The following is a 24,626-nucleotide window of genomic DNA, read 5'->3' as shown; positions in this document are numbered from 1 at the left end:
ATAAATTAAAATAATTAGAATAATGACATTATGTTATGTTTTTAAGGGTAATTATTATCATAGACAGCGTTGATTTAATTGTTAAATTCGAGACTGAAATGCTAATTTTATTTTTATACTATCTTAAAATATTTAAATTAATTTTTATATTATTTTTTTTTGTACTTTTAAAAAATTTACATTATAGTTCTTAATTGTTAGCGGTGTTAATACGTGATGTGACGGATCTTAATTTTATTTATAACATGTGAGAAATTAAATCTTAATTTTTTTTTTTTTTTTTTTTGGAATTATAATTTGTGTATGTATAATACAAATTCTATGTGTTTTATCCATTCTGGATGTTACATTACATGCAAGCGAGGATTAATCAAACAACTGACCTTATATATTAACATACGTGGCAGTTTACTATTGGTTACGGCGGGGACCCACATCTTTAACTATGTGATGCTGGAAAGCGTTACGTGAAGTGTCTTATTTCCTTATTTCGAAAAATTTGAAGCCAAATTGGAGGGCATTTCGGTCATATCACTTTGAAATTTTACAACACTGTTTCTCCTCGGTTCTTTCGTTATTCATGTCGCTCGCTCTCTCCCTCTCTCTCTCTCTCTCTCTCTTGTTCGTCTCCTTCTTCACAAATTCGCCATGAAAATTTCTTGAAGAAGCAGACAGAAGAAAAACCCTCTCTGCAAAACCCTAACCAGTAATCCGAACCGCTTAGTTTCATGTTCCTCCAGCTTTAAGGAGCCAGTTCGTCTTTCTCTCTCTCTCTCTCTCTCTCTCTCTGTTTTAGAAAATGGGCTCCATTATCCCGTTTCAAGACCTCAATCTATTCCCAGACAACTCTACCACCTCCGCCATTACAACTACCACCACAATTCCAACACTGTTAACACCCAAAATTGAGCCCAAGTCTGAGCCAGTCGACGAAATCCCTCACCAGTCTCAGAGCTACCAAGAACCACTCTCGTCTTTCTTTCCTAATTCAGTCCCTATCTTCTTCTCTAATCCCCAAATTACCCCTCTATCTCCATCTCCATCTCCATCTCCATCTCCATCTCCATCTCCATCTCCCTCCACCCCGGCTGCTTCTACTATCTCCTCCGCCGAAGAGACAGTCTACTCCGAGTTCTACCGCCTTTCGGAGCTCTTCCGCACTGCCTTCGCTGAACGATTCCAGCAATACTCCGACGTTCAGGTTATCGAGCCGGATTCCCGCGCAATCGTCCCTGTACCTGACGATGATCGGCTAAACCAGGTCGTTGTTTCCCGCCGCAAAACCCCGAGATCTACAGAGCTCGTGCGGGTAACGAACTTGACCTTGAAAGACAGGACATATTTTCGAGAAGTGGTGAGGAGAACGAGGATGCTTTACGAATCACTTCGAATCCTTTCAATCGTGGAACAAGAGAACCGGCGAGGAATCGGGTTCAGGAGGCGGTCTCGTGGGGATCTGAGGTCAGCCACTATGATGAGAGACCGTGGGCTCTGGCTAAATCGCGATAAGAGGATAGTTGGTTCGATTCCTGGTGTGGAAATTGGGGATTTGTTCTTCTTTCGGATGGAATTGTGTGTGGTTGGATTGCACGGTCAAGCTCAGGCTGGAATTGACTATCTGCCCGGGAGCAAGAGCTCGAATGGAGAGCCCATTGCAACCAGCATTATCGTTTCAGGTGGGTACGAGGACGATGAGGATGCAGGAGATATGATTATATATACTGGTCATGGTGGACAAGACAAGTTTTCTAAACAATGCGAGCACCAGAAGCTGGAAGGCGGAAATCTTGCATTGGAGAGGAGCTTGCATTACGGTATTGAAGTAAGAGTGATCAGAGGGATCAAGTATGAAAATAGTGTTACCAATAAGGTTTATGTCTACGATGGTTTGTATAAGATTGTTGATTGTTGGTTTGATGTTGGAAAATCTGGATTCGGTGTTTATAAGTATAAACTTTTGAGAATGGATGGGCAACCAGAGATGGGTAGTGCAATAATGAAGTTTGCTCAGACGCTTAGGATTAGGCCAATTTCGGTCAGACCAGTGGGTTATCTTAGCCTCGATATCTCCAATAAGAAGGAGAGTCTTCCAGTCTTTCTTTTTAATGACATTGATAGTGATCAAGAACCATTGTTTTACGAATATCTTGTGAAGTCCGTTTTTCCACCAATTGTATTTAGTCAAGGGAGTGGAACTGGATGTAACTGTGTTTCAGGTTGTAATGACAGTTGCTTTTGTGCTGCTAAGAATGGGGGTGAACTTGCTTATGATTATAATGGTCTTTTGATGAGAGGGAAGCCAGTAATATTTGAATGTGGAGCATCCTGTCAGTGTCCGCCAAATTGCCGCAATCGTGTAAGTCAGAGGGGCTTGAGAAGTAGATTGGAGGTGTTTAGATCACGGGAAACAGGTTGGGGAGTTAGATCCTTGGACTTAATACCAGCTGGTTCTTTTATATGTGAATATGCGGGGGTTGCTTTGACAAGGGAGCAATCCCAAATCTTCACAATGAATGGTGATAATTTGGTTTATCCTAATCGATTTTCTGAAAAATGGGCAGAGTGGGGGGATTTATCTCAGGTTTTTTCTGATTATACACGTCCATCGTATCCCTCAATTCCACCTTTGGATTTTGCGATGGATGTATCACGAATGAGAAATGTTGCTTGTTATATAAGCCATAGTTCTACACCCAATGTCTTGGTGCAGTTTGTGTTGCATGATCACAATAACCTGATGTTTCCTCATCTTATGCTTTTTGCAATGGAGAACATCCCTCCCCTAAGGGAGCTTAGCCTTGATTATGGGGTTCCTGATGAATGTACCGGAAAGCTCTCCATCTGCAACTAAGTCACTCTGAAGTGGTGTTATAGTTAGACATGTTTTAACGCAGAGTTGGGATGTGATGTTTCGAGGTAAGCCCAAAATTTTGATTCCGTATTACTTCTGGTTATTTATAGTAACTTGTACCATTTAACATCGTATCTTATTTTGATTCCATAATTACTTTTGATTAGTTATAGTAACTTGTACCATTTAACATTGTATCCATTAGTTCTCTGTTATTGGAATGTTATTTACTTATGCAATTCTGTAGTTTAGTTTCCAAATAGTCAAGCATATTTCAGAGAATAGGACGTTTGGAATTTCTGTTAGAGCAAAAAATTTAGGTGTCGTATTATACACCGTTGCTTTTGTTATTAATGTATTTGGCACTTATGCTTTATGAATGCTTTATGGTTTTTAATTTGCGTGCATATAACATTCATGTCTTGATTATTAAAATAATATGAAAAATGAAGCCCTTTTAGATTCATTGTAGTTTCTTCCAAGGGAAAAGAAATCTGTTATAGGTATCTTCACCTCCTCTCTATGTATTGTTGGAGTCTACCACTGTATTCTTCTTTTATGATAGGATATTTGTGACAGCTATAGTTTGAATCTTCTTTTATTAAAAAAAAAAAAGAAGCTATAGTGGCCATAATTAATTTTACAAAGATTGCTTGAATAATTCTTTTAGTTGTTTGTCTTCAATGATTGCTGTACTAAGATCACATCAAAAATGGGTTTATTGGAATTTGGATTGGATTATTAAAAAAAAAAAAAAGGAAAATTGGAATTTGGATTAGAGTTTGCTCGCTTAAGTTTGATCGCTTGTGAGGGTTTTGGAACGCGGAAACATCAATGTGGATGAAAATTTCCAGTAGTAGTTATGCTTAAGATTTATTTCATATCAAGGAGAAAGTTTATGTAGCATATTATTTATACAATCGAAATAATCGTGTACTTAAAATGTGTTCACCTGGTAGTACTTGTATAAGTTGGCAATTAGGTTGGCAGTTATGCTGAAGAAGTTCGACATGACATGATTACACGGCTTATTTAGATACAAAATTCAGCAGATTTGGGTTTCGGTATAAATGAGTTTGAGGGATAAAGGAGTCCAATTTATTTCGACAGAATAAGAATCTTACTTAACTGTTGACAATTGAGCAAGTGTTAACCTTCTCTGTAAATGAGTTTAAGTAGGTTAAGCAAATGATACAGTACATAGCAATTCGTCTAAGCTCATTATAGTAATCTTTTCTTTTTATTTTTTTATAGGAAACTGTGCAGGGAGGGGTAATTGAGAGATGCACCTACTATTAGCTAAGCTTGCGGGTGCTGTTTATTCTCCTGCTATATGACATTGATAAACTAGATAATAATATTAATATTTTCGTGGTATATTTATGTCTGAAATATTTTAGTAATTCATTTTGTGAATTGTAGTTGATATATATTTCGTTTTTAACTGTGTTGGTTGAATCATGATTTGTAGTATTCTTATTTCCTTTATCTTTTATGCGAAACAAGTAAACAGGACAAATGTGTCAGGTTTGATTTGGGTTTGGTAAACCAGAATTTGGGTTTAACTTGACTAGCCTGGTAGAAATGATCAAATAAATGGGTTAAACGTGTTTATATGTGTCACCATGTGTTAACCAGGTTAGCTTCAGGTTTTGGAACCATGACAGTTTCTTAAATGAATCATTTTGGTATGAGAGAGTTTAGTCCTTGATACTTATGTTTACATGATCTGCTTAAACTGGAGTTCGATGAAGTTTCAGTCCTGGTTGGCTGTTGGCTCGGATTATATCTGTTATTGTGAGGATAATGTTGGGAAGATTAATATATCCAACAAGAAATTGCTTACAGGCCGCAACTATATGAAAGACTACTTATGTGTGGATAATAAATTTTATCATGTAAAACCCACTATATCATACCTCAAGCCTCAAGTGAATTTGAATAGCTTCCTCTTATTTGCTTTTGAGAGAACAATGGGGTAACAAGGTCCAATTCTTTGACCACATGACCAGTTGAGTCGGACTCACTTGCATGCACCTCTTTTCTCGAGGACAAAGCAGACAATACACCCCATGATGTGGAGCAAAGAAAGCTTGAATATAAATTTAGAGAACTTTTATTAAGAATAAAACTCGGAGATCTTGGATCTCGATAGTCAAAACGCTATATCAATGTATAAATAATAATCATGAATACTCTACCTAATGACTATGCTAAGCTATCTTATTTATTAGGCACCAAAATAAAACCCAAATAGGAAATATAGAAAGCTTATAGAATAGAAAATAAGTGAAATAGAAAGAAATTAGGAAATCTTCCTATTTCCTTTTGTTATAAACTAAAGGAAAACTAAAATAGGAAATAAATTAAATAGAAGGAAACTAGGAAATCCTCCTATTTTCTTTTATTGTTATCAAAGAAAAACTAAAATAGGAAAATAGGTTAGATAGAAGGAATTAGGAAGATAGGAAATCTTCCTATTTCTTTGATTATAAAAACTTTCCAGAACTTTATTTTTACTATAAAAAGAAATTAAATTTCCTATTTCTTTGTGTAAAAAGGAAATTGAAATTTCCTATTCCATTTAGTGTTAAATTTCCCAAAACAATTTGTAGAAGGAAATCATTTCCTTCAATTGGTTGGGGGATGGGAGCCTAAAGGTCCTGTTTCCATAGATTTTTGCCATTGCTCGGAATAAGATTATGATCATCAAGGAAGCTTATGAGGGGGATGAAGCTAGTAGAGAGTGGTCGATTAATGTGTCCAGAAGTCTTAATGATTGGGAGATTGAGAAATATGAAGAACTGCTTTCTCGGCTTACTAATGTCCACTTGAACTCGAATGGTGCTCAGATTGTGTGGAAGCTTTACCAAGGATGGCAGGTTCACGGTGAAGTCCTTATACAATCAAATAATAAATAAGGGGGCTGTGGATGGCATAGTGTTTCCTGTTAAGCAGGTTTTGAAGACCAAAGCTTCTCCAAGGATTGCTTTTTTTTGCATGGGAGATGGGAAGAGAATGTATCTTGACCACTGACAAGTTGATGAGGAGGGGCGGAATTGGGTGAATAGATGTTACTTATGCAAACAAGATGTGGAATCTTGTAATCATATTTTGCTTAGGTGTCCGATTGCCTATAGTTTGTTGTCCATGGTCTATGGCTTGCTTCGGATTAATTGGGTTATTGCTGGAACTGTGAGGGAGGAATTATTGTATTAGGGGAATGTTTGTAGAAGGAAAAGTCTGCTAATCTAATCCCTTTGACAATTTTTTGGCTTTTATGGAAAGAGAGAAATAGGAGGGTATTTGATGAGGTGGAAAGGGAGATTGGCTATTTTAGAGATGGCTGATTTCATTATTTTGGGTCCCTTTTCCTGGGTTGCGACATCATAAGGGTGGAGGATTTTGGGTATATTGTTGATATTTTGACAAACTTGTAAATATTTTGTACATGGGTGGTATTCGTTGGTACTATTGATTCTTTAATGCATTTTTTGACTGTTTTACATTAAAAAAAAAAAAACATTCCCAAAACGATTATTCTCCATTATTAGTTCTACATCAACCAATCTCTTCAAAACTTCATCCTCCAAGAAAAAACCCTCATCTGGATAAAGTGGAGCTTATTCTTGTTGGTACTGATACTCTTCCAAAGCCTCATGCTCTATGGCGCTCTTAGAGGCTTAGTCTGCCAACCCCTCATCCAACCCAAATTTGGCCCAGATCACCCTCTACCAAAATTACTCTCCTCTATTATGAATCTCCACAACCACTTCTTAGGAAGTGCTTTATTGAACAGGATAAGAGATCTGATACCAAGCCTCCATAAGAGAAATGTTGCTTCACTGCCTCCCAAGCTCCCAAGTGACATGTTCTCTGATCGCTTAAGCCACTAAGTGAATCTGGAGCTCTTTAGCCTGAGAAATCAGCCTGCGTATCGCTTCCATAATGATAATGAAATAGGGAGGAGAAAAGGTTTGCTTGCCTGAAGCCCCTAGGTGCTTTGAAGAACTCTGAAGTACAGCCATTGACAATAGCTACAAAAGAGGTCGAGGAATAGCTTCCTATGTTTCTTGTTTTCTTGAGACTGAAGCTCTGGTTGTGTCTTACTAAGCTGGCCTTTGGGGTTTGGTTGATAGATTGTCCAATTCTCGATTTTCATCTCTAAGGTTTCGTAGTACTGTGGGAAGGGGTACAAACCTCATGAGAAATTTGTTATGTGCCCATGCACATGCTGAGGACGTACACATTTATACACATACTTACATGTGCGCATGGTATTTGTGTCTATTCCAATTTATGTATATGGGCCTTTGATAACTTAACATGTGGACTATGATATATCTTTTCGCGAAGATAATTTCTTTAGTTAGATTTAGTTCTTAGAGCAGACAAGACATTAGAATTGCTTTTTCATCTTTCAATATTCACAAAAGGGCTCCATGGGAGGTAAAGGCCTATACTTGGGTCCATCTTTTTGCTCTATTTGGTTGTGCTGAGAGAGAAAAGTTTTTACAGAAAAATGTTTGTTTCTAGTTATCATGACTAGAAGGTCTCGCTGTTAAAAGCAAGTACAGTGTTTGGAAACCTTATGTCAAAAAACAAAGGTGTTTGGGACCTGTCTCCTATTAGATGTTGTTGAACATGTTGTACCTAATTCTTCTGTTTGGCAACTATCAAGAATGGAAATAGTACAGCTAGGCTGATTCAGTATCAATTTAAACTTGGAGGAAAATTAGCTATCAAATGTAATTAATGAATATTTCGATTAAAATTTAGAATCCAAATCTTGGTTGCTACCCAACTTTATTATTTTGCACAAGTTATGGTGGCTTATAGTGGTCCATACTCTTAGTCTAGCAGGGTTAAATGTGAGGGAACTTGTTACGAATATAAATGATAAGCTATTTTAAAAAAAAAGAATATAAATAATGAGGCCTAGATTGCTTTTTATCAGCTTAAGCTTTTAGTTAAATCAATCACCGAACTTAATTATTTAAATGTAACTATGCCTTTGTAGATACAGTCAGAATATTGTTCATATAGTTGTGTTGCATTTAAGAAAAAAATTTTCTTTCTTAAAATATCAAATGCATTTACATTTATTTCATGCAATTTTTTTTTTCAAAAAATCTTATTTAATTTTTTTTTTCCAAAATTTTTTGATATGTTTGGTAATTAATAAAAACTTATTAATGTCTTTTTTGCTTTCTCTGAAAGCAAATTCATAAGCTTAGTTGCTTTCTTAAAGCAGCTAATGCATTTTTTTCAATTGAAATGTTTAGGAAGAGACACTTAATAAATGCATCACCAAATACTGATTTTCTAAAAGCAAGACTGTATTTGTGAAAATGGCAACTCCAATAGCACACAAAACGAAGCTTTCACCTTCTTTCTAATTCTGCATACTATGATTTTGGAATTGAGACCAACATCTGATCATCTTGATTTTGTGCTGGTGTTCTTCTGGGTAGGTAATAGTTTTGTTGAGAAAAGCCATCATAAACTCTTCTTGGTTAAATTGGGAAATATGATTTTGAAATATTTGAAGTCTAACAAAATTTACTTCTTGATCTGACATGTTATGTTGGATTCTAAGCAACAGCAATTGGATATTTGTGTAAAATGTATCTTCTTTTCTTTTTGAAGCATGGTTTTAGTAGGAAAGAAAAGAAACACTGATTTCAATTAGATATACTGACTGGGGCTGTGGTGATTAAACTTAGCAGGAAAATCATTTGGATTTTCTGAATAGTCTTGAAACAGAATGTGATATTTAGTTCTGTGCTAAAAAAACCTGCATATTAACAAGCCGATAGTGTGTAGTAAGCACCTAGGGCCGAGCTGAGCCTTTCCTTGGGAAAGGTTCTTCCTTTGGGGTCCAAGTGCCTTTCCAAAAATTAGTTGGACTTTAAATTGCTATGTTGGTTCTTTAGTAATTGAGCTTATAAATTGTAAAATGTCTATCTATATATGTCCTTATGTGCGGTATTGATTTGTTTATGCCTTGGTCTGTGCACGCATTTATCATGAAGTCCTGTGGCTTATCTGGTTTTTTTTCTAATGCCATATTGAAGGTGCAACATAGAATTCGTTAGAAATCACGTATCTGTGAAAACTGGTAATTGGTGAGTCAAACCGTAGAAAAATAATGCATATGTTTTTATGCTTAAAATATTGTTCAAATGAGAAGTGGTGCTTATTGTAAGATACCTACTTGATAAATTTTATCAAAATATCTTACTAATAAGAGCGGCAAGAGGATGCTATCGGACCACATTACTACCTGTTCACCTACTTATGTGATAAATCTAAATCTAACAATTGAATTATGTAACTCATAAATTGTAGTAGCTATTGACTGCACTTGTTGAGTTATTCATGGCTCATGTTTAGAGCTCTACAAGCTTCCAATAAAGGGCTGGGGGTGTGCGTGATACGTCCAAGTAATGATGAATCATCATTTTGTCTGGCACTCCTATATTACATAATTTTGTGCTAGGTTTCTTCCTTTGGGTTACAAGTGCCTCACTGAAAATTAGTTGGATATTAAATGGATACTTTGGTACTTTGATAATTCAGCTTATAATTTGTAATATATATATCTAATATGGCGGTATATATTTGTTTGTGTCATTGTTCTTTTAAAAAAAATGTTTATATGTGTGATTGATTTATCTCTCTTGATTTCTTTACACAAGTTATGAAGTCCTGTGTTTATTTGATTTTGTTACAAAGGCACATTGGATGCGCAACTTATGAATTTCTTACAAATAAAATCCATGAGAGCTTATCATTAGCTAGTCAAGCTTAAGAAAAATAGTCAATTTTTTTAATGGTTGGAACATTGTTAATTAAGACGTAATGCTTTTGTAAGATATGTAGTTTATAAATTTTTACAAGAAAATACATTATTAATGAGAGCACCTAGAGGATGTTACCCAAATAAACCGGATTACAACTTATTCATCTACTTGAACGATAAATCTAATCTAATGATGCAACTCCTAAACACGGGTACCAATTGACAACTTGTTGAGTTGTGCTTCTTATTTAGAGCTTTCTGTTCACTAAAAAGCTCCCAATAAAGGATAAGGAGTTCACATGAACCCCCCAAGTAATGATGAATAATCATTGTGCTTTGGTACACATCATTATGCAATTTTTAGGAAAGTTTTCTTCTTTGAGATACAATTATCTTAACCAAATGTTAGTTGGACAGTGAGTGGATATTTGGTTCCTTATTGTTAAGCGTATAAACGGTAAATGTTTATCTATCTATATGTGCATGCATGTGTGATTGATTTTGTCTACTCCTTGGTTTGTGTGTGCTTTTAACTCTGAACGATAAGAGTTCTATTGCTACAGTAGGTTAAAATCTGAACCTGACCCATTCTGCATCAATTAGGGCGTCACTAACTCTACTTGAAAGACTTGGCTTAGAGCTACAATTCTAAAGGGCTGTAGCTCTTTAGGCCTTTAAGTTATAAATTGCAATGATTTGTCTCATTAGACCTACAGAACACGAATACAAAGTCAACACATGCAGCATGGTAGTAGTGACTTTGAGTTGGCTTTGATGTCATTTACAATATTGGGATTCATCTCCGAAAATTGTAATTGTTTTGTGCTTTTTCTTTTGAAATAAAAAGTGTGAAGTATGTATTAATAAGGTATCAAGAAGGTATCACCCATGTACAAAATATTTACAAATGAGTTTGGGTGTCAATAATGTTTCCAAAATTCTCATCCTTAATAATGTTATGTCCCAACACAATACATCCAAAATAATGGTACCATCTATCTCTCAACCTATAAGCCCCTACCTCATTATCCTCAAAAGCTCCTAAGTTTCTTTCTTTCCAAATGACTCAGAAAATAATCAAGTGAATCAATTTTGCGATCTCTCTTTTCATGCCTACCCCATCCCACGCGCAAATCTCCTCTTTGACATTCCCCGCCATCACCCAATGGATCCCCAATAGTCCATAGATCATGCTCCACAATAAGCTGCAGAGCACCATAGGAGGGTGTGATTGCAAGATTCCGCCGCTTTCATGCATAAATAACACCTGTTAACCAAAATCTGGTCTCTAGTCGTCAGTTTATTAATGGTCAATATGCTCTCCCAGCTAGCCTCCCAAGCAAAAAAAAAACTATTCTGGGAGGCGCCTTTGATTTCCAGATCGTAATTGTTTTGTGCTGGTGGAATCATCAAGTCACGAATTATACCAATTTCTTTTCCCAAACAAATTTTTATTTGGGATATGTGATATCACATATTTGGTGTCGAAAGATCAATCAATGAACATAATGGCATATGTTCTCCCAAATGTTTAGTGCAAAGAAAGACCAATAGCATGGCAGAAGTGCTTCGATCATACAATTTAATGGACTTTGGGTTTTGTAACCTTATTAGTGCAATATTTCATCTTTGTTCTCTAAAATTCTTAATTTTCTGGGATTTGTTTTAATCTTTCTATTGATTATGCATTTGTTCTTTATGAGTTAGTTGTTTTAAGAAGGATCCGAGTTGTCATGAAGTATTTTCTTGCTTTAGATATTTATGTTCCTATCCTTGATGTTTACCATTTTTGTTGTAGCATTTTGTCTGTTTCTGTTGGGGCTGAGTGGATGGCTTCATTGTCTTTTAAAATGTTTCTATTTGATGATTTTCAAATTTTATAAGTAGAGGGCAGTTCTCTTTTCTGGCTCAATGAGTAGAGAGTAGCTTTAAGATTAAAATTGATATATCAAATAAGGGGGTTCTGTGGCACCAGAATGTGTAGCTATCTATGGATGCAAGATTTTTACATAGAGCTATCACTTATTTTTGTCTTTGGGTAGCCATAGTTCTTGGTTGTCCCATATTATTATAGTTCGTTGCCATTTTCGGCTATCCATGGTTGCCGTTTTATTTGCTGTTTTTGAGTATTCATGATTACTGTTATCGTCAATCTCCATTTGTTGAATATCAATTGCTTTTGTCAAATATTGATTAACATGTGACATAAGGTGATAGGCAATCATGCAGCAACTGTAGATAGCTAAAGATGTTAGCAAAAAGTATTCAATGACAGAAACCATGGATAACAAAAGATGGCAGCAAATAATGGTCAATGGTTGCAACCGTGGATAATTATCTGCATCAACCGTTGATTACAAAAGATTGCAGGAAATGATAGTCGAAGATGGCAGCAAAGTAGAGTCAAACATAGCAATATGATAACCATAGATAGCTAGTAATAGCTCCACATATGGTGAGGTAGTTTTACCAAAAAAATGTTGTGAGGCACAAATTTCCATTCAATACTTCAGAATAAGGAAATTAAAATTTAATAATTATAATTTTTGAATGAACGATAGTTGCTTGGGGGCAAGTATTACTAGAATGGCTGACCTCCTAAGAAGTTTTCGTGTTACACTCGTCTTTTAAAAAATTTGATGCTAGATGGAGAGGTGATGATAGATGAGGGATTGATAGAGAGGCAGTGAGACCTCATGGTCTAGGACTATGGAGGAAGATTGGTATGGGGAGATAAAAATTCCAGGAATGCATTCATTGGAAGGTGGGTAGGGGTAATAAAATTTCGTTACGGAAAAATGAATGGATTGGTAGGGATAGCCTCAAAGCCAATTCCCAAGGATCTTTGCTATTGCACAAGATAAGAACATGGTGGTTGAGGAGGAATATGTGGGATGAGTGGGAGAAGAGAATGGCATGTGCACGTGTCTAGAAACCTTAATGATTGGGAGGTTGGGGAATATGAGGAGATGCCACAGATTCTATCCAGTATGCAGATGAGTGACAACAGAGACATGTGTGGGTGGAAGCTCAGGAAGGAAGGGGATTTCACTGTTAAATCTTATTATAACTACTTGATGAGAAAGGAGGGGGTGGGGTTGGACCAGTTCCCTGCGAGACAGATTTGGAAGGCGAAGGTACCACCTAGAATTACTTTCTTTGCTTGGGAAGCGGGAAGAGAATGTATTCTAACTATTGATAATCTTATGAGAATGGGTAAAACTATGATCAATGGATGCTACTTATGGAAGGCGAAGGTATCACCTAGAATTACTTTCTTTGCTTGGGAAGTGGGAAGAGAATGTATTCTAACTATTGATAATCTTATGAGAATGGGTAAAACTATGGTCAATGGATGCTACTTATGTAAGAAAGACTGTGAGATTTGTAACCACATTCTCCTATGGTGCCCGGTGGTATATAGCATATCAACAATGGTTGCGGCCTTCTTGAGATTAATTGGGTTATAGCAGGGTCAATGAGGGATGAGTTATGGGTTTGGTGGGATATGTACAAAGAATAAATTTATAACTCTTATTCCATTAACTATATTTTGGGTAGCTTGGGAAGGAAGGAATAGTAGAGCTTTTGATAAGTGTGAGAGGGAGTTAGAAAAAATTAGAAATAAATAGATACACGTCTTTGGTTCTTTGATTTTGGATCATGACTTATATAGATGGGATGATTTTGGAAAAATCATTGATACTTTAACTGTGATGTAAATATTTTGTAAATGGGCAACATCCCCTTGGTGTCTTTTTATTAGTTTCATTCTTTTAATCTCAAAAAAAAAAAAAAAGGGTTGTAGGGCACTGCCCATGCTTAATGTTCAAGTGTTCCTTTCTACGTGTACATGGGTTACGCTTCCTTGGCGTCCTTAATAAATATACTCACTCACTTTCATCAAAAAAAAAAAAATGCTTCATGTTTAAGTGCAAGATGTTTATCTAGATGTTTACAAATTTTTGTTTTTTTCTCCCTCTTAATTTTCTCGCTGATCTTTGATGGTCACTTCCTTGGAAGCAATTTGCAGTCTCATATTCATGATTATTGTAGGTTAAAATTATCTCCTTTGTTGGCTATTTGCCACTTGTAAATGGTTGTTCACAATTTGTGCATGATTTTTTCTCATTAGAAGCTTGCCAGGGCATTCTTGGCTGCTTCTCAAGGCAGGCCTCAAGAAACAGTTCCGTGTTAAATGCAGTGAGCAGTTTGGAGGTTTTTTCACATTTAGGATATGTTAGGAAAAAACAAACTTCATTTATGGAATTTAATTGGAGAACTACAGCGATTTTAACTACGATATGATGGAAAACTCTTACAAAATGATAAAAATATAACTCCTAGTATATTCGATTTAAATTTCATCATTTATGCAAGAAATTTTTGCGCATGCTTAAAATGTTTGGATTTCCAAATGAATTCACAAGTAAACTTCATTTCAAAAATATAGCATCACGTTCATGGGTCACTTGATAGTTTTGATGTATTTGTCTTATTTATTTGTGGGCATAGTTCATGTTCACCTTAAGTTCAATGCTGTCAACTGTGGTTGGATGCTTGAGTAATTGAAAATCTTATGTTTTGGTTCTCAAAAGCTACCAAGTGGTCATTTGACAAACATTTCTTTTTATTAAAGAGAGTATATAATTAGGTTAAAGGGAGTATGTAATTAGGTTAAAGAGTATTAAAGTAAAATACACCCTATGTGATTAATGATCCATTTCCTTTTCTATTTTAGAAAACTTATATATATATATATATATATATATATATAAAACTATAATATTTAATAAAATACACATTTAACTATTTTTCATGTAGTATCAGAACTCTAAGTTAAGAAATCATAAACTCTTTTACAAACCCTATTAAGTTTTTATTGCCGAAATGAGAGAACCTCTAAAGATCAGAGTCCAACGTTTTTATAGCTGGCCACCACAACCTATGATTTTCAACAGTCAAGTGGGCTTTCATCATGGACATCAACCAGAGAAAACAGAGCCACAAGCTGCGATGACTTCTCCTGCAACCAACAGCGGCCTCCTATACCATCAGATTGGTGGCTCGCCTCTACCAGTCCTATTGTCGCACAGTCCAGCCGCACCTGCAGTCATGTAGTCCAACCGCACCTGTCCCCTGTCATGTGTTTGCCTCCAACCCGATCTAGGTCACACAACCACCACTTCTCTTATAACGACCCCGGAAATCCAAACAGAAATATATAATAATTTAAGTGCGGAAGCGAAATAAAAGGTTAAGGTTTACATCCTTTACATAATAACTTAAAAGTACTAAACAAATATAACGGAATGAATTCTCTGAAAGAAACACAAGAAATGAGAAAAGTAAAAGAAAATACAAAGTATCTAGCATCTACTGGATCGTACTCGGAAATCAGGTTCTCTTGATCTGAAATGGTTAAATAAGGGGTGAGTTACGCTAGTTCAGTAAGGATATCACACTATAACACCAGCACAGAAGTAAAGGTTGATAGAAAATCAAAACAACTAATGGAGCACTAAATTTAACAAATTTGTTTATCAATCGTAAAATCATTTACAATTCACTTACCATTGTGGAATTTATGAAAATAACCTATAGAGACAATAACATCATACATATCATAATTTCATGCACAATCCGTAACATAGAACATATCATAAATTTATATTCATTAACAATAACTAAATCATAACCATTTCTCGTTTCACCAACCCACTAGTATCCATGGGGATCCATAGGGGTGTTCTCGCTACACGTGAACAATCTTTTTTAATAGTCTTAATTACAGAGCCGTCCCCATACCCCGTCCGGTATGTGCACCAAGATATTAAACCTCAATACCCCATCCGGTATGAGGGTGAAGTGGACCGTCTCCATACTCCGTCTGGTATGAGCGCCCAAATGACAAGTCTCTCTACCCCGTCCGGTATGAGACAAGGTTCACGGTAGAATTTCATATGAACCCGGTCCGTCCACCATCTCTCAGGATATCTAGTGAGGCTGTCGTCTTATCTGTTTTATTTGATCACACCCATTTCTTGTTTTCCCTTAGTTCCCGTTACCAAATCAAACATAATACATAAACAAATGAACATGCATATGATGATGCAATCATATCTTAAATCGCAAAATCAAATAGTGATCAAGTAAGACAGTAATACATGCATTTAAACTATAAAGAAGATAAACCAGATACCATCATGCTTTTAGATTGTAAAATAAATCAACAGAAATCAACAGAAAATAATGTCCGATTCAGGCTCCATTAGCAATCCGTAATTAATTATACACATATTTAATTTGTACAAAAGACCGTATTATTATTTATTCAAACTTCAAATTTATGATAGGAAATAGGGTGAGAGGTCCTTACTTGATTTGACGCTGAAAAAACTAAATGGTTTACTGCGCCTACGAACGGTCGCTGAGTTCTCTAATTTTTTTTTCGGAATTGAAACGCGCTTACGGTACCTATAAATGTCCCAAATAAACCCAAAAGTCAGTTCCAGGGCCTACTCGGCCAATTTCGAAAATCCAGCACGACGATCCGTCTTGGGTTGGCTGTTTTTGGCCGAACTCAGCCAAATTTGCATAAGTTCCTGCGAGAAAACACACTTAGGGCTCTCGGTTGGCCGAAAAAACGTAGAAAATCGAAACTCACCGGTGGCGGGGCTCTCCAGTGTCGCGGCTCCTCCTGCTCACGTTGCGATTGGGTGTTTTGCTTCGGTCAACTTGTTGAGAAGGAAACGGTGATCACAACGGTGGAAAAATCACATCGAACGAGAATCGGTGAGGGCTTTATCGGAGGCGTTTTTCGAAATACCCCGCGGGCTTTGCCAGCGTTTTTCGGCCAATCAGCCGGTCTTTTTGCTCCGATTTGATCATGGGTGTGTTTAAAATTAAATTTTGAGCAAAGGGTAAAATTTTTACCTCGTTTGGCAGTCGGAAATTGCTCTGGTGCTGCGGTAGGTGGCGGCGGTCGGCTCCCCGACGGCTGGGTTGTCTTCTCTGGCGAGGGGTTCTGGCGGCTAAGGTAAGGGTTTGGGTGCAGATGGGGTTATTTATACCCATCCACTTTTGATCTGGGCCGTCCATCGTTTTTTATTTGGACCGTCCGATCGCGATTAAATAGGGAGTGAATCTGCACTGTTCATCGCGATTTAATCTGGTCTGTCCGCGCGCGATTTCAATCTAGGTCGTCCGTGCGCGCGGGAACGGACCTCAGTCGTTCGATCGCGCGCACGCGGATTGCCCACGTGGCCTCTCACGTCAACGCCTCTGCCACCTGACGCGTCCTGGTTGGTCGGGGCTACTGATCGAGCATTTGACGTGGCGCAATTTTTCTAAATTGCGTTTTGACTACTGGTTTTCGATTTTTCTTTCAAAAATATTCCCAAAATTCAAAATTTCACCAATTTTTTCCAAATTTTTTTTTTAATTTAATTCTTAACAAATTTTTTATTCTTTTTTTATTAAAATAAAATAAAATAAAATAATTTTAAATAAATTAAATAAATAAATAACTATATTTAAAAATAAAAAATAAAAATAAAAGAAATTATTGGGTGTTACATCTCTAACTGCTAACCACCACAGACTGACCATCTCCAACACAAGATGACCTTCATAACTGGCCCTAGCTGCAAAAACCTCATGGCCAGAAGCAACAAAAAGGAATTGCTCAGCTGCCAGTCTCCAGTCGCCAGTCATTAAGAACGGCAAGCCTACACCTGCACAGTCCCTGCTTGGGCAACCCTGTTATAGCCATGCACCTAGCCTCCTTGGTTGCACACCAGCAGCTGTGCAAAGATCATGTAACGCCCATTTTTTTTTTTCCTTCTTTTCACGTTTAGGGCGTAATCAACCAAACAACTAATTCCATAATTAATCGGTCATGCACAAGGAAACACTATCACGATCCCTTATTCAATGATTCAGATAAACCTACTATCATGCACAAGACATCTCATACAATACAACCGTACTCAATATCTATGCTGCCATCAATTGTTACACATTCTATTCTGCCAAAAGAAACGAAAATCTTTATCCTGTTATTTTACACACTAGGTTCGGACGCCAGCAACTTCGATCCGGACTCTGTTCCTACATCATCTGTAAAGAGTAAAGAGTGAGTTCATTTAACACAGTACAGTAAATATCAAAACACAGGTGTGAGATGCAACAATATAAAACCCCATGCCTCTACCACCGGTTCACTACTTAACCCAAGTACCCCCCCCGGTATCCCACAGTCCTACATACCCTTGGTTTCCGTCCCCCAACGCCACCCCAGGCGTGCCAGTGATGCCCCCCACCACCAAGATCGACGACCATTAACCACTTATCGACCCCCATTGGGCCACGCATGCACACTATTTTCATTCACTTTTGTCACCAACATCGGCGACCATCATCCACCTACCGACCCCTATCGGGCCACATGCACACACTCCGATCATTCTCTCCCGTCACCAACATCAGCGACCATTAACCACCTCTCGACCCCCACTGGGCTACGCACGCACACTATTTTCATTCACTTTCGTACCAACATCGGCGACCATCATCCACTTACCGACCCCTATCGGGCCACACACACACTCCGATCATTCTCTCCCGTCACCAACATCGGCGACCATTAACCACCTATCGACCCCTACCAGGCCACACACACACACTCTGATCATTCTCTCCCGTCACCAACATCGGCGACCATCAGCTACCTCTCGACCTCTACCAGGCCACGCACGCATACCAGTTTCATTCACTTTCGTCACCAACCTCGGCAACCATCGTCCCCCTACCGACCCCTAACGGGCCACGCACACACACGCTGATCATTCTCTCCCACTGCTCCTCTTTGCCCCCTACCTACGACATACTCTAGGAGTCCCCACTCACGCCGTCTTTCCCCTGCCGCCACGGACTCTACTTACACTGCCTACACCCCAAGGCTCCAGCAATCCCACTCCACTCCCTCATGTACCTCACTCCCGCCGCGGATCCTTCCCTCCCCCGGCTTTCACTCACTTCACCTCCCTACCTCTCTCTCGGACTTCGTCCTCATAGCCACTACATCTTTCTCTCTCCTCCCGCGTCGCTCACACAATCCAGCTCCCTCTCACACCACTCACTAACATCGCACATCTTTCTCTCTCTCGGCCTCCACTCACTCCACACCCCTACTTCTCTCTCGGCCTCCACTCACACCGCCAACCCTTCTCTCTCTCCCGGCCTCCACTCACTCCACATCCTTACCTCACTCTCGGACTCCACTCACACCGCCAACCTCTCTCTCTCTCTCGGCCTCCACTCACTCCCCACCCTTACCTCTCTCTCGGATTCCACTCGCACTGCCAACCTCTCTCTCTCCTGGCCTCCACTCACTCCACACTCCTCCATCTCTCTCGGACCTCCCCCGCACCGTCACCTTCTTTCTCTCTCCTCCCGCGGTTCTCACGCGGCCAACTTCCTTCCACACGCCTTATCGCCCACACTTACCCTACACCGCCTCCTCCGTACACTGCCACCTCCGTAAGTATTCACAAACACACACCACACCTTCAAATTTCTCATCCACATTTCAAATCTCAAATCAACACACGTATTTGAAATATATTACCGTACCTCCCATTTCCATCTTCCTTCTTCCTTCTTCCTGTCGATCGCGCTATCACCTTCCGCGGTCTCCTCTTCTCTTCGCTCCACTTCCCTTCTCTCTCCTTCTGGAACCTTCCTTCCTCTCCTCTTTCTCTTTCCTGCCCCCTTCTTCCTCTGTTCTTTGTCCTTTTTTTTCTTTTTCTTTCCTTTTTTTTTCCTTCCTTCCCCGCCCCCTATTTATATCCCACCAGTTTCCTCAAAACGGCGTCGTATTCCCCCTTGCATAACGATGTCGTTTTTTCTTTTTCAAAAGGACGTCGTTTTCTCCCATCTGCAAAACGACGTTGTTTTCTCCTCTTTAAAACGGCATCGTTTCCCTCCCCTTTTCCTCTTTTTTTTTTTTTTTTCAATTATTACAGACCAACACATGACTAATCCTGCTATGCGCGTCTAAGTCCTGTCCAGGTTCTGTCCTGCTCAATCGCTCTAGGTGGTGCTTCTGTCCAAGACACAACTGCTTTGTTTACTGGTAACATTTTTCCCGTGACCTTTTAGCCTTAATTGTCGTACAACTCTTAAATATGTTGGAGATTACATCCAAAGTACATGAATAAATTCTCACATGGGAAACCTTACCCAATACAACACCGAATTTCAGCCAATCTAGGCTGCTTATTGCTTTACTAGGAAGGACCCTTGAGTTGGTTGCAATTGATTTGGATCTCTCTCAAGAGAAAAGAAAAGCTTAGCCGCTGGACCAAAATCAAGGGATCCCATCTTTGACGCATGGGATGAGGAAGCGCGCTTCAGGACTCTATGTAGCAAGAGATAAGTAAAACAGTTTTGTTATTGTCTACCACCAAAGGAGGAGGGGATGCAATTAGGGAAATCAATTCTAAAATCAAAGATGCAGTTCAAATTTATGACTTGAATGTTAAGATATAGTGCATAAAGTAAGAAAGCAGGTTAGTCATTAAATGTTCTAACATGTTGAAAGGTTGGTGACAATAATTGGGTCTGTATTGGGGTCTCACAATAGGCTGCAGTAAGAATGCAGCCTGCCTAAAATAGTTTGTGGATAAATATCGGGCTTATAAGTTTTTGGCAAGTCTCAAACAGGAGTTTGATCAAGTACGGATTCAAATCTTAAGTAAAGACGAAATATCATTACGAAATGAGGCAATTACTATTGTATTAGCAGAAGAGAGTAGGAGAGATCATATTAGAATTTAGGTCAACCACCAGCTCAACACTAATCTCCAAAGGCCCCAACCCATGCCAACAGATAAAGGAGCTAAGCCAAGCAGGAAATTTCAAGCTCATTGTCAATAATAGGAATAATATTTGGTGTACTTTTTGCAAAATGTCAGCCACCAAAACTAAATGTTTGGAACTCCATGACAAACTCAATACCTCAAGCAAGGATTGTTGTTACAGAGCACTCTACAAAAGTCTCATAGATAGCCTATATGGCCCATCAGAAGGGGGAAGACCAAATTAGTGATCTCAGGGAATTTAAGGCTGAGATAAAATGATTGTAAAGCAGATTAGAAGATCTTTAGAAATCCACAGGTACAGGTTAGATGAAACACTCAGACATATCTTTTTTCTTGCATGGTTTTAATGTATTATATCGACCGTTTAGAAACTCATAGATAGTAGATTCAGGGCCACTGATAATGTGACAAATACTTTTAAATACTTTTATATGTATGTGTCATGCCCCAGTAGTAGGACAATAATCACGATGGATGATTCTCTAGGCACATTGCTAGGAAGGACCACATCAAGCTGAGTCCTACCTGTTCTTAAAAATGTGTTGCATGTTCTTAAACTATGTACAAATCTTGTGTTAGCCATCAAATTATCACAAAATTTGAATTGCAAGGTAACATTCTTTTTTTCTCTTTCTAACTTCATTAGAACTCGGGTAAATGATTGGACGTACTGAGATTAGAAACAGATTATATTACTTTGATACATATGGTGAACTCTTTTTGCTATTTCCACCAACCCTAACCACACAAGTTCTGGCTCTACCATAAATTTCTTGGCCATCCATTCTTTTTCATTTCAAATGTTATGTTTTCTCTGTTATTTAAAAATTTTGATATGGGAATTCACGTAGCGATTTATGTGAGTTAGCCAAACATAAGCATGTGCAATTTTCTAACAACAATAAAAGAAGTATGATTCCATTTTCTTTAATCCATAGTGATATTTGGAAGTTATCTCATATTCTCAATATTTCTTGGGCTCGATTGTTTGTGTAGTTTATTGGTGATTGCACTAATATTACATAGATTTTTGTACTCAAAATCCAAATCAGATGGTAGCCACATAATGCCCCATTTTTGCAAAATGGTAAAAACCCAATTTAGAATTCATATAAAATGATTTCACACTTATAATGTAAAATACTTTTCTAATCACACAATCTCCTCATTTTTCCACTAAAAGGAGATTATCCATGAATGGTCATACTTCTACACTCCACAATAGAACAAAGTGGCGGAACGTCAGAATTGTTACCTTCTTGTTGACCGATAGAGTTTTTATATTTTAAAATCATATCCCAAAACAATATTAAGGTGAAACGTTCTTACTGCTACATATGTTCTCAAGAACTATACTTACTGCCACATGAACACGGTGTGGATCTTGCTATCTTTAGCTACTTATTTTGATTAGCAACTATAACAGAGGGTAGGACCGTATAAAGTTTGTGAATTGAAGAAGACATTTTATGTATTTAAACAATCGCCTAGAACATAGTTTTGTAGATTTTCAAGGGCAATGACAGGCTTGGGAGACAAGCAACTCAAGGAGACCGCACTTTATTTATCAAGAATTTTGAGATAAGGGGATTTATCGCGCTCTTAGTAACTGTTAATGATATTATTATAACAAAGGAATGATGAAAAAGGTAAATTGACGTTTAAGTGATGTTTAATTAGAGAATTCAAAATCAAGAAATTAGGTAATTGAAAGTACTTTCTGAGAGTTGAAGTCGCCCGCTTAAAATAAGGATCTTTATCTCCCAGAAATACTTTCATGACTTATTAAGAGGTATAAACAAACTAGCATGTAAGTCAGTTAGTACTCCTAAAGATTTCAATCATAAACTAGGACAGATAGAAGATGATAAGTTAGGAGATAAGAAAATGTGTTAGAGATTAGTTGGGAGACTGATATACTTGTTACATACAAGATCTGATATCACCTACGCCATTAAGTATTTTATTTTTGAAATAACCTACGGAATTAAGTGTCATAAGTCAGTTCATGCACAACCATAAAGAAGTATACTTACAGACAACCTATAGAGTGTTGCATTACCTAAAATGGTCATATGAGAGATGATAATATTTAGAAAGAATGACAAATTACTCATAGAAGTCTATACGGATGTAGACTACATAGAATCAATGGTGGATAGAAGACCTATTACGAGTTATTGTATCTTCTTTAGGAGTAACGTGGATATGTGGAGGAGTAAGAAGCAAAATGTAGTTGTAAGGTTGATTGCAAAATTAGAATTTCAAGCAATAGCTCAAAGAGTATGTGAATTACTATAGTTAAAGAGAATTTTAGAAGATCTAAAAATCGCATGAGAACAACTTCATGTACGTATACTGTGAAAATAAATTGGCCGTAAGCATTGCCCATAACCGGGTGCAACATGATGGAGCCAAATATATTGAAGTTGGCAAACATTTCATCAAAGAAAAAATAGACGGCGAATGTACCTGTATATGCCGACTAGCTCTTAGCTTGCAAATGTGTTGATTAAAAGTCAAACAATCTAACATGCGCACTATTATTAGCAAGCTGAGGATGAACAATATTTATCTATCAATTTGAGGGGGAGTGTTAAAGAGAGTTTGTCATTAGGTTAAAGAGCATTAGAGTAAAACATACCATATATAATTAATATAATTAATGGTTTATTTTTTCTATTTTAAAAAACTTGGATATATAGGGTTTAATATTCAATAAAATACACATTTAACTATCTTCACACTTTTTGCAATTGTTTTTTCATGTTTTAAAAGAATGTGAAGTGGTAGTAAACATTTGGTGAACTGTTACTTGCCTTTAGTTTCTAGCAGTCTTATAGTTGCATCTCATTATAGCTAAGGAATCTTTTTCCTTGCAGGTGGGAATTGACACGCCAGAACATATTACTGGCCTGATTATCTTAATTTTTGGCCTCATCTCGTCTGTTACAAGTAATTGCTACAAATTTACTAAGACATGATTAAAGTGGCATTGATGACAGCTTTGCTGTAGTGGTTTTATCACCTTGTTTTGTTGCTTTTAGCTCATGCTACAAAAAGCTTCAAAAAGGTGAAGAGAAACGGGAAATGAATGGTGTAAGATGGAAATCAGCTCGAGTACTATGGTGATATCACTGACCTTTTGACATTAATACCCCATTTCAGAAATGTAGATGAAGCCGTTGTAACCATCAGTCTGTTGCGATCGGTTGCTGAACTTGCTGTGAGGTTTTGAAAGCTTACATGCAGACTGCGTGAATCCTGTACTTTCATTTTGTAAATACTGAATTTGACTGGAGTAGACAATTGTGTACAGGAATTTGTATGAAAAATGTAAGTTTCAGCTGTAAATTGTTTCTTCAAAAAAATGGGGATGAGCAAGGAGGTTTGATTCTGATTCCCGGAGAATGATTCTCGGAGATTCAGCATCAAACAAGGAATGAGGAGTTGGCACCATGTAAGCTCCATGCAAATAACATGATGCTGGAAATGCAGAAATGTACATATCTGTCTTTTGAATTTCTTTTTATTTTTTAATATTTTGGTTCTTTTTCCTGGTAGGTATGCCTTTCTTTTTTCCTCCTAAAATTTAAGTCATTGTTGGAGGGAGAGAAATGGTTTAAATAAGCAGTTCGGAAGGCCGTCTGCTGCAGCTGCTGCGGTAGTGGATACTGAAGCCAAGCAGTATAGATCATTAAACACTCATCCTTATTGCATTTCCTGGATGAAGTCAGTCATGAAAAACTTACCCTGCCAGCTGAAAATTTGTCATGTTTACTGCGCCTGCAACTTTCCAGGGTGTAGATAATATATATGTCTTAAGATATTTTGAACCAAACTTATTTAGAATATTTCAAGATTTTGAGTATTTATTTTTAATTGTCATGTATTAAAGAAAAAAATATTTAGTTGTCAAAACAGCTTCTTTTGAAACAAAAACGTCTGTGATTTTAAAAGTATATTATTTTCAATTCTATGACAAGAAAACTGTAATTACGATACTCAAATAAATGGAAACAATGATTTAATTTGTTTACATCCTATGTCATCTACCTTGATGATTACATGTATACACACACAC

At 37.5% G+C, this 24,626-nt stretch overlaps 1 protein-coding gene and 1 long non-coding RNA gene across 3 annotated transcripts; one reads left to right on the top strand and one right to left on the bottom strand.

The window, feature by feature from the left end:
* Positions 1 to 550: 550 nt before the first annotated feature.
* Positions 551 to 24,581, top strand: LOC110813985 (histone-lysine N-methyltransferase family member SUVH2-like). 2 transcript variants are annotated; one of them, XM_088215318.1, is made up of 3 exons: positions 552 to 2,916; positions 23,425 to 24,002; positions 24,107 to 24,581. In XM_088215318.1, the coding sequence occupies exon 1, from the start codon at positions 800 to 802 to the stop codon at positions 2,849 to 2,851; it is 2,052 nt and encodes a 683-aa protein (XP_088071444.1). In that variant the 5' UTR covers positions 552 to 799; the 3' UTR covers positions 2,852 to 2,916; positions 23,425 to 24,002; positions 24,107 to 24,581. The 2 variants fall into 2 exon arrangements, with proteins under 2 accessions (XP_021911745.2, XP_088071444.1); XM_022056053.2 differs by lacking the exons at positions 23,425 to 24,002; positions 24,107 to 24,581 and adding an exon at positions 4,106 to 4,223 and having other exon boundaries at positions 551 to 2,916.
* LOC148266639 (uncharacterized) lies at positions 14,445 to 23,429 on the bottom strand. The gene is made up of 2 exons (XR_015817654.1): positions 23,015 to 23,429; positions 14,445 to 15,068 (listed from the first exon to the last, which is right to left on the bottom strand). It is a non-coding gene; the product is annotated as an uncharacterized LOC148266639 (long non-coding RNA).
* Positions 24,582 to 24,626: the final 45 nt, after the last annotated feature.

This window comes from Carica papaya, chromosome 3 (assembly GCF_054855325.1).
Source record: "Carica papaya isolate Zhongbai chromosome 3, ASM5485532v1, whole genome shotgun sequence".
Taxonomy (NCBI): domain Eukaryota; kingdom Viridiplantae; phylum Streptophyta; class Magnoliopsida; order Brassicales; family Caricaceae; genus Carica; species Carica papaya.
Note: the sequence above shows the minus strand (reverse complement) of the source record. Positions and strands in the feature narration are given on the sequence as shown.